The sequence below is a fragment of the Equus quagga genome, chromosome 7, assembly GCF_021613505.1.
Source record: "Equus quagga isolate Etosha38 chromosome 7, UCLA_HA_Equagga_1.0, whole genome shotgun sequence".
Classification (NCBI taxonomy): domain Eukaryota; kingdom Metazoa; phylum Chordata; class Mammalia; order Perissodactyla; family Equidae; genus Equus; species Equus quagga.
In genome coordinates this window covers 92,492,880-92,509,624 of record NC_060273.1, presented here as the reverse complement: position 1 = coordinate 92,509,624, position 16,745 = coordinate 92,492,880, and the positions used below count along the sequence as shown (strand labels likewise).

The following is a 16,745-nucleotide window of genomic DNA, read 5'->3' as shown; positions in this document are numbered from 1 at the left end:
ACCTTGCAAATAGGCCATAGGGTCCAAAACAGAGCCTGACTCAGTTTTCACATTAGTTTGTGTTGCTAGAAGAGGAGGCCTTTGGGTAATGGAGGTCCTGAGGCAGGAATACTTCACTACCTTCAGAAACAGGTTGTTGCTTTTCACTTGAGAGGCCTGGGGACACCTCCAAAAAGCTGGGGTCAAAAGGTCCCCTCATTCCCTGGGCTCTCTTGGGCCGAGTAGCTGACTGAGGGGAAGGCACAGCTGGCTGGAGCCCTTCTGCACTGAGATAGGATACTCACATAGGCAACCTTCAGCTGCCTGTGAAGCAAGTGGCCATATGAGGTTTCACTCATCATGTTAGGTTGCGATTAGGTGTTCCTTCGCCGAAGGGTCCTCAATGACTCACTTTGTCACAAGTTCTTTGGGCCTTTTGGCTGTTTCAGCACGGATAGGGTACTCCTGGGTGATCCACCAGGACTGGCTGGGACCAAGCCCTGGCCCAGGTGCCCCGAGGCCACGAGGCCACCCTTGCCCAGCGCTGGCGCATCCGCTGGTGCCCAGCGCTCGCCGCCTCCGCCTGCTGGGGCTCGTCCGAGATCATACCCAGTGCCACAGGGCTCCGTGGCCCGGGGGCACCGCGGATCCCCAGGGAGGCTGGACCTGGGAGGCCGGGTTGCGTATCAGGCGCCGAGGCCGCCTCCTTGAGGCAGGTCCGCCAGGCTGGGGCGCAGACACGGCGGCTCCGCCAGGCCCATTAATAACCCCGAGGGCGCAGCGATCCGACAGCGCGGTCGCCGCAGGCCCTGCTTCCCGGGGCCGCCTGGCCTCTTCCCGCCAAGTGTGAGTCGAGGGACAGTGGGCGTCCACGGCTGCCTGGCCCGGAGGGTGGGGGTCCCCTTGAGCGCTGGCTGCTCCGGGGAACGTCAGAGAGAGACGGCTTCACAGCAGCTCTCTGTTTATAACGCAGGATAATCGCAGTTAGCCTGGGGATCAACCGTTAGGGCAGGAGTTGGGGTCCTCTCCATTGAACCATTATCCTGATCATTAAAGACCCATGACCCTCATCGTTAAATTTGCTATTCCTTTCTTTTTGGCTTCCGGGAAGAGCTTCCACGCAAGTACAGTCACCCCTAAACCCACCAGAAGAGCCCCTGTTCCTCCACCCGTCCCCACCTGGCTGGAGTGCCCAGAGCGAGCGCTGCCCGGTGCTCGAGGGACGTCAGCGCCAGTGCGCCCTCGGAGGCTGGCTTCTGGGACTTGGGCTCCGGGGCCCAAGGCCGGCTCCGTCCTCGCGCGCGGCCGCAGGGGGAGGGGGTCCAGAGGAGTGGGAGTGGCGACCGAGCCAGACTGGTTGCCCACCTGCCCTGGTAGTTTTCAGTCTCTTCTGTAATTGTAAAAAGAGGAAAACCAAATACACCCAGGCGACCAATGTAGAATCTCTCCGAGGTACCAGATTGGGCAAGAGATGGGCTTTTCATGGGACAATGATAGACCCACTGCGAAACACCAGAAAGAGAGAGAACCCGAGGGAACAGCGGAGAGGGTCAGAGGGAACTAGGAGGGACAGAAGGGAAGGGAAGGGGGTGGTGGGGACAGAGAGAGAGAGAGAGACCCTGAGCAGAAGCCGAGAGCCGTCTGTTCCGCGGAGACAACGACGCCATCCGCGCCCAGCTCGGAAGCTTTTTGGGGCGCCCTGAGTCTCGACCCGGTACCAGGAGGATTCCTAGGGAGCGGCTCGTGTTCACCTCTCCCCTACTCCCCGTGGCCCCTGCGCCCTCACGGTGTCGTGCCCCTCGCAGGTAGCTTACCCAGGCAGGGATGCTGTTGCCTCGGGGATTTACCCGAGGATGGGCCGCCAAGCGGCCAGGTTAACCCTCTCCCTTCCCTCCCTCCCGCGTGTCTCCGGCAGGTTGCGACATGTGCGCGGACAACCGCAACGGTGAGTGCCCCATGCATGGGCCGCTGCACTCGCTGCGCCGGCTCGTGGGCACCAGCAGCGCCGCGGCGGCCGTGCCCCCGCCGGAGCTGCCCGAGTGGCTGCGGGACCTGCCGCGGGAGGTGTGCCTGTGCACCAGCACCGTGCCCGGCCTGGCCTACGGCATTTGCGCGGCGCAGAGGATCCAGCAGGGCACCTGGATTGGGCCCTTCCAGGGCGTCCTCCTGCCCCCGGAGAAGGTGCAGGCCGGCGCCGTGAGGAACACGCAGCATCTCTGGGAGGTAAGTCGCCCGCCGCCTAGCACATTGCCATCCAGCTGGAGCTTTGGCCAGCAAAGAGCCTGGACCTTGGAGGGTGACAACTTCGAGGAGAGCCTCCTTTGTTCCCCAGAGAGTAGTGGATAGACTTCTCTGGTGATACAAATGCCTGGTGTCTGCAGCGCTTACCTTACGGAGGTGCAGAGCTGGGCGTGGCACAACAGCAACTCAGCCAGAAAGACAGGGCTTATAGGTTTCTGAGATGGACTTACCTAAACAAGCCTCTATTCCAGCCGGGATGGGTTTGACCATTGGTCTCCCTGGATCTTGGGAAAAAGAGAAACCAGTTGAGGAGATGAAACAGAGAAGATTGGGCACTGGGGAGTAAGCTGGGTGAACTTTGTGCCCCATTCTAAGCTCTTCCAAGATGTCTTTGCGGGTGGGTGAGAAGGAACATAAGTATAGACAGCACGAAGGAGAGTCAGGCTCATTTTCTCTGATAAAAACAATTTTGTAAACACCGAGTATGAGACTGCAACATGTTTCGTAACTTTCAAAGTGCCTGAAGTAAGCAAATTATATTGTGAATCAGAAATCACAAATTCTGATTCTACTCTGACAAAGTACAATTATGCAACCTTCAACAAAAAAAAAATCAAAACATAGGAAAGCTGAACACTTTGGTATAACCCAATTGATGATAATACCTCAATGGCCCAATCTTACCTGATGCTGTTATTTAAAAATAAACAACCTATTTGAAAAACGTTAACCTGAGCTTTCTCCTAAAGCTTTATGATTAATTATTGAGGTCCATTCCTCAAGAGACAGACCCTTAGCCTAGGTAATCCCCCTACCAATTTTAGCCACTTCCCACCCATAGAGAGTTATTTATGAAATACAAGATGCTAGACGTCTTGCTTTTAAGGGCAATATGTAAATCTGACTAACTGAGGCCAAGGAATATAATGGAGTGGGAATAGCCAGAAAAGAAAGTTTCTTAAATTCCAGGGGCCAAGTTGTCATGGCCCTTATGGCTCCATTAATGGGTCATTTCTGCAGCAGCTTGCCCCACACACTTGGCTCAGCAGCCTGTCAAGATGATCATTTTCACTGTGAGCAGCCTTGTAGTCATTAAAACTTGTAGGACTCAATAATCCACTCAAATTTTTGCTAAGCACCCTGACCAGCACGGTTAGGCCCTGGAGATACAGTGTTGTGAAAAATAGACCCTGTCTCCAGAACCCTTATGTGACTGTTGGCTATGGGGTGCTGAGGCCTGTGCCTGCAAAGCCTCCTTTGATAGGGGAGGAGCTAAGAGTATGAGCTCACAGCCCAGCAGCCCAAGACGACCACATGATGTCCATTGGCTGCACCATGCCCTTGTTATCCTCTGGTGCCCTGTGCCCAGGCCTGCAGGTTCCATTTCTCTCAACTATTGTTGGAAAACAGTTATACATTTTTAGTCTTTTGGGATGGGATTCTTAAGTGAGGCAAAAAAAGTTGAGCATATTTATGTTCCCAAATAGAGCTTTTTCTTTTTGGTTTTTTTTTTTTAAACAGAAACTTTTATAGGAAAACAGGGGAGGAGAGCATGACTTGGTCCATTCAGGCAGGTTAAAAGTTAGAACTTTGGGGTAGGAAAAACTGACAAGTGGGAAATAATCGAAGCATCTGGTTTTGAAATATTTCCTAGTTGGTTTTGTTTCTGACTAATTAGTTGTAACCTCCAATGTGGTTTAAAGTTTGTAAAACACTTCCAGGCACTTTTCATGTTTCACTGGTGTTATTAGGAGCTGTAATACCGTACGGTTAAAGGTCTGCCAGTACTTTTCTAAGGAAATCATAAAGCAAACATTCAGTGGTGCTGATTTGCTCTATCTGAAAATGTTAAAACTGAACACTATTATATTGCCCTCTGATGCTCCAGGTTTAGTGCCCATCTATTTTTAGAGTGCCAGAGGACAAAGCCATAAACATGAAAAAAATCCAATAGTTCTGTATTTGTTTGTTTTTTTTTCCTCAAAGCTTTGGATGATGGGGATGTTGGCAGGAGACCACTACACATATGGAATATAATGATATGCATGAATACTGAAAACTATGGAGCCTTTCTTTTGTACCTTTCCTTTTACTTGATGAAGTTAAAATTCTGTTGTCATAAGGAGACCAGGGAATTTAATTGGCTTTTTGTTTCTGTTGTTGTTGATACTTCAGTAGTTATGAAGTGAGTTTTACCTGTTATTTGGGTGAGTTGAGTGTGTTGGGTGTGTGCATAGAGTTTGTTCTGTGTTATAGAAAAGGCTTGCTGGGTGTTTGCTTGAATGGTCTACAGGTCCCTACTCCTGATTCAGGACGTAATCTATTTTCATCATCTGTAAGAACAGTTAGAAGAACATACATTTAGGGGACTGAAGGGATATTAAAATGCAGCCATGCAAAATGTATCAGTCTCCTAGGAGATCATGTAAAATGTGACTGACTGGGGCCAGGTAACTGAGTGCCAATGTCCATTTGTAAGATAAAACACTTACTTTAATAGGGCTCAGATTTTTATTAGTGTAATTATTTTTAAGATAGGAAATACGAGTTTATTTTTAATTTTTAAACCTTATGATTTATTATTTTTATGAAATGTGACTATTTGAATTAAGTTACATTTATAACAGAAGCCTCTTAACGTTGGATTGTTCCTTAAATTTTAGTCTTTCCTTTCAAACAAACCTCAATTCTATTGTGAAAATTTTTAATTATTGTATTTTCTGTATTAAAAAGAATCAGTAATTGGAATACACTGTTAGGTCTATATGAAACTTTTGGCAATAATTGTTTAATGACTCATGTAATAATTATCCATTTTAAAAACATATTCTTTTAGATATCTTCCAGAATATCAGGCCGACATAAAGCAGATCTTTAAAAAATTAAAAGCACTTGAATCATGACTCTTTCGTTTTAAAAGTCAACTGGAATCATTTCTCTTCCTCGCATTTTTTCAAGTCACTTGCTGATGAAGAAATGTCTTTATATTTAGAGTTCAATACTCAGGTCCTGATGGATCTTACCAGAGTTACTTATCTTTATTTCAGTACAATAAATGGATTGCTAATCTTTTCCCGTCACTGTTTCCAAGTAGATGATGGATTTTTGTTTCAGTTTACAGTTCATTGTTTTTAGTATGGTTGTACTTTATTATACACATGAAGGCTTATTACAGAAACAATCAGATTCACCTTAGTTACTCCTTTTGTTTAATCATTAAAAGCTCTATTTTCTTTGTTGAAAAATGACTTTTTAATATTTAACATACATCAGCCATGGAGAGCTTGTTTGATTGGTTTGTAAGTGTGCTATCATTTTTAGTTAATGTTATCTTTGTGTATAATCCTCGTTCTTAAAAATATAGCAATTGAAAGAAAGTTAATTATCATTCCATTATCTTCAGTATGTTTTGACTTTTTTGGGTGTTTATGGGAAATTGAAAGAGTTTTTCTTTTTTCTTTTAACAATAAACCAAGGTAATTCTTTTTGTAGTTTGAGGAGATTAACAAGTTAAAAGCCAAATTATTAGTCATTTTTGGGGCCAATTTCTTTTAGAATCAGAATTTTAATATGGTTTATAAAAAATAATAAATTCAGATAGTTTAAAACACAAACATTACAGAGTGGGTGAAACGATCATTTGCCTTGCTTACATACATTTATTCCAACAAGACTTGAATGCATGATATATTTCTAGCTATTTGGACATAATGGGAAAAATCTTTCTGAATGTTTTGCAAAGAAAACATAGTCTTTCTCAGCAATTAGGTCTTATTGATGAGAATGAGATAATTTTATCCTAATGTGTTTTATAATAAAGAAGTGAAAAGGCACATTTGATTCCAACATTTATGAAAACATTATCTCAATTATTAATGTGCCCTTTTTCCCTTGAGATAAATTAATCTAGTTGCACATGGTTTTGCCTTTCTGCTTAACATCAGAATTTAATATGACTGGACCTGAGGAATGTACACAGTGTATACTTAAAATTCTACTGGAACAAAATACGGAAGTTTAAAGTAAAGTTACAGTTTAAGATAGGCTAGAATTACTTAGGCCTTTCAACTCAAAGTCTGATTTGACAAGAAATTTTAGCAACAATGACAAGATAAATTGCACTTATTTTCACCCTAGGAAAATGATTCTGCTAATTGAAATAATGTAGTGACTTGTTAGGATTACAGTCAAAGTGCAAGAAAGTGATTTAATTTTACAGAACCTGTCTTCTCTTTGCCCGAGTAAATTTGAGTGTCTCATTTTCATTTGCACTATGTGGAAACCGTCATGATCTTTCTTCAGAAAAATCAAGGGGGATAACATAATGTGGTCCTTTTTGTGGTTTGATTTTGTGCCATAGTAGTTTAGATTTAATAAGAGTTTTGCTTTTAAGCAAATGTATTTTTCATCATTACCGTTTAGCTTAAGTCAAAAGGCATTAATGAAAACCAATATTAAAAATATATTACACATTGCAAAATGTTTATATTTCAAAACCATCACAGGTAATTGGTATTAAAAGGAAATGAATTGATTTCATATTTTAAATGTATTATATATGTTTCTAAAATGACTCAATTCTATACATAGTACTGTACCCATTTGTATATATTTAGATGTTGAAAAAATCATTTAAAATTAATCACTTTAAATTAAAATAATTTTTAAATTAAATTAACATCATTTAAAAATTGTTCCAGGGGCTGGCCCTGTTGCGTAGTTGTTAAGTTTGCGTGCTCCGCTTCGGCGGCCCAGGGTTTCACAGGTTCGGATCCTGGCCGTGGACATGGCACCGCTCATCAGGCCACACTGAGGTGGCGTCCGTCCCACATGCCACAACTAGAAGGACCTGCAACTAAAAATATACAACTATATACTGGGGGGCTTTGGGGAGAAAAGGGAAAAATAAAATCTTAAAAAAAAAAATTGTTCTAGTTAGTACTGTAAGTATATACTCCGTGTTTTGCCTTATAGACTTTGGCTCATTTTGGCCTGATTCACCAAAACACCAGGGGATAGAATTATGTGGCTGTCACAGCTATACTGAAGTAAAAATTGTGTTTCTTAGCAATTTATCATTTAAAGTACTAGACTGCTTGTCAACTTGGTTTTGAATATGTCAATTTCACGAAATCCAAGTAATTTCCCCTTAAAAATAAACCATAGTAATGTTACTGTTATGTTTTAAATTATGCAGAGTAACAGCTGGTGTATCTCTTTGACTTTGCCTCATTTGATTTGAAGGTGTCTTTTATAGTGGTGCCCATTTGATAGAGTGTGAGCATTTTGTAGTTTTACATAAACTGTAAAACCATCTGCCACCTCTTGGAATCGTTTCCAGCATTGTGTTAAAAATCAAAACTTAAGTACTTAAAGTTGGCTTTGAAAAGGCCCATTTAAAGTCCTGTTCCTTTTGGTTTATGTATCACCTTGCACAGTGCCACTCTTGGTTTTCTAAATCCAAAAATGACTCTGCTTTAAAAAAAATTATAACAGCCATTTGGAAATTCTCCTGTTAGTAAGATTTAATCTAAATATGCATGTGACAGTACAGTGCTTTAGTAGCAAATTGTTTACCAAGAGTGATGTGTTCTGTATCTCCAGGACTATTTTCTCATTAGGCAGTTCAGTTTATCTATTGTTTACAGATTACTTCTTTTATTGATATCATTTTGTCCATGTGAAGAAAATAATTCACAAGTATTTCTTGGTCCATAACTGCACATTTTCTTACATCATGTAATTTTTTTCTTTTTCCACACTGACTTAAAAGTAGGATATAGAAATTAAAATCCAAATCTCAGAGGGTCCTGAACAGATGAAGTCTGCCCTCCCCAGTCACTGTATGGCAGCAAGTGATCTGATGAAAATCTGGTTATGGTAACACTGGGCCTGAGAAACCTGCGGGGGAGCCTTTTTATTTCACTGTGTCAATTAAGGCAGTTTTAATTATTTGAGTAAGTCTCTTGTGTTACCTGGAAATTGCTTATAGTTTTAGTATAATATTATGGGTTTTAAAATCTTTTAATTGAAAACTATTCTGCCTATTACTGCCAAAAACTGCCTATTACTAAGCTGAGGAATCATGCCCACAATATTGAAATCCTCTCTTCTCAGAGGATGGAGGTGATACGTTTGTAGTGTGGGAAAAATATTTTGCTGTTCTAAAGAATGCCGTGCACAGAACCACTATGAAACTACCTCGCTCTCTCTTTTTCTTTCTTTCTTTTTTAGAATCGTACACTCCAGGATTTCATGAGTTCAGACATTCCTTGTGTATTTACACAAGAAATACAGACTCCGGTATAACTACTTAGCATAAAAGCCAGAGAAGCCAGAACAGAATATACTTCTCCTTGTAAGCATTTGCCACCTCGCTCAGATAAGTTACAGAATTCCATTATCCAAATTGTTACACATGTGTGACAGAGGTTGACCTTTCGTCATGTCAATCCTTTTTGTGTAGGCCCCAGGCTCCAGCCTAATGGCTCAAACCCTGATTTACTCACTGTAATAAGGGCAGGAGGTCGAGCGATTGTCAGGCTGCCTGTTCGTACTCTTCTTGGAGCCTGGTTGAAGGCTGTTAACACAAAGCTTTTCAAAGTGAATTTACAACCGGCACCACTGACAGAGGCCAATCAGTGCACCATAAATGTCAGGTTAGTGAGATTGAGCAGTAAGTAAAGTACTGACAGCACACTATTGGCTGGAATCAATTGGCCAGGGTTTAACTGAGAAGAGCAATCTATGTGTGGCGAGCTTATGGAGAGTTAAGTGTGCAGACTGGGTTTCCAGGTGGAGTCCGTAGATTTACCTGTTAGCAGGAGCTGAAAGGTTGGGACGTCACCCATTTGCTTCAGTGCATCCAGCCAGCATCATCTGTGGTGATGTCCTTCACAATCTAGGAGTTCAGAGTGGTGGAGCCTGCTGACTCTGAGGGTTGGTGGTAAAAAATGGCATTAGACAGAAAAGAAAGAGAGAAAAGCTATTACAATATGGGGCTGTTAGAACTGAAGGATGCATCCATGCATTGCAGTTCAGCGAAAGATAATTTGTTCAAATTCCAAAACTGTAATAGGGAGTTCCACAAAGGCCCAGACACATATAAAGCCTCTCTTTTGCTCTTCCTGAGGCTCAGCAGTGCAAAACTTTCATGGAAGTCACTAATGAGTGATTATAGTTTGAGGGTCTGAATATCCATGAGATGTGGTTTCCCACCAGACGGAATGTTTTTATCATTTTGTGTAATGACAGCCTGGACAACAATTCATTTAGCTCTGAAGGCATCAGCATTAAAATGGAGGAATCCATTAAAATGCTGTATGCAAGGATTTATAAATTAGGCAATTTCCTTGATTATTGCAATCATTTACAAAATTGATTGTTCCAGTGTGGTATAGACAGATTTCAGCAACGGTCATTGACAACAAGCACATTCTCTGATATCTATAGTTACTGGTCACTAAACCAGGTCACTATTCCTCACCCACCCCCTGCTGTTCTTGGTTTCAAGGTCAGGCAGACTTTCAAAGAAGCTTTATTTATGAAGTTTCATTTGTCTTCAGAGGGGGCCCACCTAGGCTGTAAGGGTAGCTGCAGGCTGCTCTAAAGTTTGCAGCATTGTTTTTATATTTTAATCTTAATTTTGGAGGAGAGTGTTGATGATCCTGATATACTTGAGATCAGTAGCACAGATTTTGAGATGATGCCAACTTAAAAGGAAATAATTTTTGCAAATTGCAGCTGTAAATATTTATTTGATTGAAGATCTAAAAGTCAATAATGTGTTTTATTTGTTGGTCCTTAAAGTTCTAATTATCCAATAGATATATCATAGAGTCACTGGATTTTAGGTCAATTAATTCTGGAAGGCATAATGAAGACATTGTTACAAGTGTGAAATGCTGAAAACGCTGCTGGTTTTCCTATACAAGAACACACACAACAAGTTTGCTTGGTGCTTAATCACTAACCACAAACCACAAAGTTGCCTTTCTTTCTGAAATATCAGACATGGGCATGCCAAACGTGTCTGCAGAGCTCTAGCCAATGAAAGCTAGCCATGTGGTTTATGCTTAGTACAAAATAACTGCCTTTAGACATTTGTTTTTAATCATAATTTTGTTTTAATCATAATTTTACCGTTCAGAAACTCTATCACAAACTGGGCCTTGTAAAATAACAACACTTTAGAAAATTGTCTAACACTATTGGGGAGACAAACAGCTTTTAGTTTGTCCTGATTTGAATACATTATAATTTGATTTCAAGGTAGTTCGTTGTTTAAAAGTGGAGATGTTATGTTTCAGGAAGTCCTATGGCTTGGTGGCACCTTGTGTTTATTTGGCTATTCGTGCTTAATAAGGCAGAAGTTCATTTTCAGTTTTAATTAGTTGTAAAATTCAACTGCTTAAAAATTAAGGAAAAGGCAATATTTTCACTTCGGTGTCTTGATATTATCTCCTCATTTTTATTTAAAATTTTTTTTCACGATATTTCTGGTTTCTGTTAAGACTTAAAAGCCGTGTGACTAGCTCTGTCTTGGGTGAACTGTGAATGAGGCACTCAGTACTAGAGATGTTTTTGCCAGTGCCCTTGTACATTTATTTAATAAACCAAAATTTACAGTGTGCAGTTGTGAAATAATGATATGAGATTAAGCCCATTTTATTAAAATGAACAGTGTTTTTCACTGTCTGTGACCATTTTAAATTAAAGATGCCTCAGATAATGAAGTGTCTTCTTTAGAAACATTCAGTGTAATCTAATTCAGTAGAAGCTTAAGTGATTTTTAATTGGAATCAAATTAAATGTAATCAAGTCATGTTTTCTGTGCCTTGTAAAGCACCAAACCTAAGTGTTGTTAGCATGCGTGGGAATATTAATGTTTATCACAAAAGTAACAGCATTTCAGATATCCATGCTACCTCCAAAATGGTAGATAACCCATATGTAAATCCTAGGTTAGAATACAGTGCTTTTGGAAACTGTTGTATTTGTCCCAAACTAATATTAAAATTCATTTGGGATATAAAAAATGCACAAATAGTTCCTGGGGGACTGAAAAATATTGGGCTACTGAGGAAAGTACTTAACTTCAATTTATTGCAATTAATTGCAGTTTAAAACTTGACCTGGATAATCCACAAAGTGGAGAATCCCATTACTAGGCTTTCAAATTGTGGAAATGAACTTTTCTGTTAAAAATGATTAATGATGATCATAAGAAATTTAAACTATATAAAAGTATAAACAGTGATAACCATTGTTGATTTTTATGATGGCCTTTTCAGAGATGATTATGTAATACCATACACATTTATTTCATTAAATCACAGTTTTGGTAAAAGATATTTGCACTATATCCTTGATAGTGCAAAACACATTTTTAAAGCAGCAACCAATGGCACTGTTTTCATAGGATCTGCTGCAAATGTTTCAATTTAGCTCACCCAGGAATAGATTTTGATTTTGTGTCTAGTCCCATCCTCTCCTCTCTGCATCTTTCTTGGTGGGAAATTTTATTAACAGTCTGCAGACCCTACTGATATTATAGGAACATTTCTACCGGTATTTTCATATATTTTATAGCATGTGTCTTTAAGAAGACCGGAGCCTTTCTGGGGTTTATAGGGAAATTTTAATGGTCCTCAGAGAGGAAGGAAACAATTTCTGTTTTCCTTTCTATACATGAAAGTGTTAACAAAAAAGGAGCAGATCTCTATGAAATGCTTTTCTAAGTAGGAAGACTCATAATTTATCCAGCTGTGAGATTTTACTTAATTTACTTAATTTGTTTGTACCTCTATTTCTCCATGTGTAAAAGAGAGTCATATTGGAGTATTACACAAATTAGAGAGACAATATTTATGACTTTTGAGTAACAAAAGTGATTTTCCCTTTTCCAGTTGGGATTTTAATAGTAATTTTTAAGTCTCTAGTGTACTCTGCTCGTAGTTATAAAGAATCTCATCATTAGACTGTTAAAACAAGAGATTGTAGGCCATAGACCATGATAAAGAGTTTGGATTTAATTACTTACTACAAAATCAGGCTTAAATAATATTTAAATGCAAACTCATTTAGCACTACTTACAAGTAAGAAAAGATTAGGAATTAAAGGGATACCATGCAACATGGATGTAGACAAAAGTCATTGGATGGCTTTAATTTTTAAAACTGCATTTCTAGTGGAGGGCAACAAGAATAACTTACAAATATTTGGCACATAAAGAACATTTCCTAGATGTACATGATTTTGGCAAGCGAAATGATCACTCTTACTCCTCACAACAGAGAGCTGATTTGCAATATGAAAATGTAGGGGGAATGACTTAGTAACATCTAGAAAAATCACAAGGAAGCCGTAAACCTGAAAGTCTTTTACCATGGACCTCAAGTCAGGAGCAATTCTTTAGGTAGGTCTGACACTGGATATTGAATTATGAATAGAAAAATATCCCCATGCCTAGCATACTGTGGCTTGTCAATAAACATTAAATGGCAACAAGTCAATATAGTAGCACATTTTCCACTGTCCATAAAAATGTGTGTGCAGCTGTGTGTGTACCAGTGAATACCGAGGTAACAGTACACTATACCGAATGTGTCTATGTTGATCCTTTGAAAAGCAAGATTTCCAAAGGATAGTCTATAGTTAGAAAATTTTAGATGAAAAAGTAAACATAAATACCAAAACATGTCATAAGGAACAAAAAATTTAGACTAAAATTAATATTTTTTTCTAATATATATTTCATATTAATCATTTCCATTATGATATGTGGAGTTTTCACTTGGTAGTTTAAGTAGAAGTGATATTCAAAATATGAGACAAACAATTCAGCTTAGACTGTACTTCTAAATGTGGACTCCTGCAGTGGTATCTATGCTGTACCAGCTACATATCAACTCCAAATCCAGGATAGCTAGCTGTGTTTTAGCAAAGCTATTAAACAATTAAACAATAAGAATAATAATCTATAATGAGTATAGACATTCAATTTTGCAAGGCAAAAAATCCTGGAGATTGGTTGCACAACAATATGAATATTCTTGACGCTACTAAGCTGTACACTTAAAAATGGTTAAAATGGTGACTTTTATGTTATGTGTATTTTACCACAATTGAAAAAATAATCTAGACTTTAAGTGATTTTTTCCCCCTCTAGCTCAATAATTCTTAAACTGTAGCATACATAAGAATCTTGAGGCACAGGGAGCCAAGTAAAATGCAATCTGGGGACCTGCCCCTAAAAGATTCTGATTCAGTAGTTCCGCACTGGGGCCCAGGAATCTATTTTCTTAACAAACGTCCCATGTGGTCCTGGAACTGCACTTTAGGAAACAAAATGCCAGGCTCCACCTTTCTCTGCCTTACTCCTGTGGTTGCTGGCTCGCCTTCCGGCCCGTCCCTTGTCTTGGCTACTCTTGAATAAGACTGGCATCTTTTCTGCTTCAGTTTCATACCTGGTCTCGTCTATTTCTGAGTTAATTCTAGTCTCAACCTTGCTTTCATTCTGCTACACTGTGGCTAATCTCTGGACGTTTCCAATCTCCTCCCTTAACCATGCACCGTGTCCCCCCGCCCCCAGCCTCCGCTGCCTTAGATAGATAGATTAGATAGATTGATTGGTTGATAATAGGTAGATAGGTAGGTAGGTAGTAAAGACAGATATAAATATTAAAGAACTACTAACAGGCAGCAAAATGGACTCCCATGACTTTTGTCTGTTTTGTGTTTTGGGAGACCACCTGGCTGGGTGTAAGGAAGCAGCCAAAAAGGCAGAAAGTTTCACACTGTGTATAAATTGCAGTGTATAATTAGTCCCTGAGACATCGAGGTGTGCTTCAGAGGAGGTGGCCTATTGGAAGGCTTTTGGTGGTGTTCACAAGCCCTGAGTTCCAGCTCTCACTGGGTCTGAGCTATGTGACCTGGAGCAGACACCTTGTCTCCCTCAGCTCTTACCAGCACTACATCCGGTTGCAGTGTCCTCTCCATTTCTCCTGTGAGTCTCTTCTGTGCAGTCCTATATCATATAGAGAGGCCATATGCTCCTTGCATGATGTTTGTGATTTGCAGTCTGTAAATTTTCCATATGCCAACCTTATCTGCAAATTTGCTGATCATCTGTTTTCCTCCTTGACTCCCCATTTCTGCCTGTTGATGGAAGTAGTCTGTGAGCATGCACCCTGTTTTCTGATCTCACCTTTTCACTCAGAGATCTCACCTGTTCTTATTGTTTCAATTGCTCCCTGTGAGGAATGGCCCTCAGACTTCATTTCCTGCACTGATCTCTCTTAAATTCTATATCCTCAGTTGTCTGTGGGACATCTCCTTTTGGGTATCCTGATATTATTTCAAATTGAGTTCTCTAACTGTCCCCACCCTACATGTCCTCAAATAGGTGTCTATTTATCCTTAACTTACGGTGCTCTCATAGTCCTTTTTGGCCTATGAGCCCAACATTTTGGAGTTACTGTAAAGGCTTTTTAAAATATTTGTATTCATGGCGACTAACAGAGTGTCTAGCATACAAAAGGCACTTAAACACTGTTGATCTGATAGCGTTAATAAGAGCTAACACAATTAAGCTGAGGCTATGTGCCAGGCACTCTGCTTAGAGCTATATAGGGATTATCTTAATTCATCCTCAGAATAACCCAATGAGGTAAAGACTACTATAGTCATTTTTCAGATGAAGAAACTTTTAGATGAAGGCACAGAGAAGTTAAGTAACTTGCCCAAGGCTGTATGTAGTAAGTGTAGGATTTCCACAGAGGTGTTGTGGGGTGCAGAGTCCTTGCTCTTAACCAGCCTGTAGCTGTGCTGCCTGGCCCCTCCCACTATCACACCTGGACTCTCATTATATTACAGGGCCGCAGTCTCTGCCACAGACTTCTGCATGCAGCTGGCCCTGGCCCTTGGATCTGGCTGTGAGCTCTCCCTCCTTGGTGGACACTGCTTTGGTTTCTCAGACACAGCCCAAGCACAGCTTCACAGAGACCCATAGCTCAGCCCTTGACATGATTAGTTCCACCCTGTGTTCCAGGACCATGGGCTTCATATTTATTATCCCATAAAATTTAAACTCCCTGGCATTCAGAGAAACACATTTATTGAGAAACTACCGTGCATGAGATGTTATGCAGGCCACAGAGATGGACAAGACCAACTCTGCTCTCAAGAACCGTAGAGCAGTAGGACCGTTGAGTAATTCCAGTTGGAAACAGTGTGCAAAAAGTGATTTTTGTGGTGCCGAGAGGAAGGAGAGGTAACTTCCTGCTGGGAAGATCAGGTGTGGAGGAGGAATTTGACCTGGGGACACAGAGGGTTAATACTTAGAGAGTCAGGGATTGTGAGGAAAGATGCTCCTGGGAGAAGATCAGCCTCTCATCAATGGAGCTCCATAGTCCTTCCAAGCACAGCTTTACTGCTTCTGTCTGCTCCTTCACTCTAATTAAGCGAACAGCTTCCTGTTCTTTACCAGTGTTTTGCTAATTTCTACTGCTGAGATTTTGCCTAAACTGTTTGAAGAAACACCTAGAAGGCTTTCCCTTATTATTCTGGTAAATCTGTATCTTTTACTTTTTTAGAGTCCCATCTCCCAAGAAGTCGCTTTGGGTGAATCCCAGGTCTCCACCACCCTGTCCACATTTTCTTTCCTTCAACCATCCCCTGACAGCTGTTGAAGTTTTGCTTTATCACCTGATACAGCTTGCAGCCCTAGTTAGTTTGGTATGCATATATTTGGGACATACTTATACTAAAACATTATTCGTTATTAATTAACTTTGGGTGTTCTGTATTTTTATTTGCTAAACTTGGCAATTCTTTTAAGGTGACAATTGAAAAGAGACCTGATGGAAAAGGAATGAACCTTGTAACTGTGAGGGAGGCCAGTATACTGGAAGCCCAGTGAGTTCAGAAGAGTGTGGTGGGAGAGGGGGTCAGAGGTAGCTGCAGTCAGATAAATTAGACTGTGGGAAGGACTGCCTTTTATTATGAGTGAAGTAGATCTTGAGTGAGGAGTAGCGCGAGCCAACTTATGTTTTAAAAGGATCACTCTGGGTGATGAGTCGGTGCAGGGGCAAGGGTGGATGCTGTTAGGAGGAACTCAGAGGACAGGATGTAGCTGGAGAAATAAATTAGGAGTCGTGAGTGTATAGCTGTTATTTAAATCCGTAGTATGCTTGAGCTCAGCTGGGGAATGTGGGTAGGCAGAGCTTTGACTAGAGGATGGCGAAGATGTCTCCAGTTCTATAAACCTCTGTGAACTGTATCTGTCAGTCAAATGTGGATTAAGGACCACGTAGTTAAGAATAGTTGTGTGGGGCTGGCCCCATGGCTGAGTGGTTAAGTTCATGAGCTCTGCTTCGGGGACCTAGGGTTTCACCAGTTTGGATCCTGGGCACGGACCTAACACCGCTCATCAAGCCATGCTGAGGTGGCGTCCCACATAGCACAACCAGAAGGACCTACAACTAGAATATACAACTATGTACTGGGGGGCTTTGGGGAGAAG

At 41.0% G+C, this 16,745-nt stretch overlaps 1 protein-coding gene across 1 annotated transcript in view; it reads left to right on the top strand.

Annotated features, from left to right (window-relative positions):
• The window catches only part of PRDM6 (PR/SET domain 6), a 100,855-nt gene that overhangs the window by 8,924 nt on the left and 75,186 nt on the right, over window positions 1–16,745 (top strand). Inside the window, exon 3 of the mRNA XM_046665361.1 lies at window positions 1,895–2,202. Coding sequence (XP_046521317.1) covers window positions 1,895–2,202 — 308 coding nt within the window. The remainder of the gene's footprint in view (window positions 1–1,894; window positions 2,203–16,745) is intronic.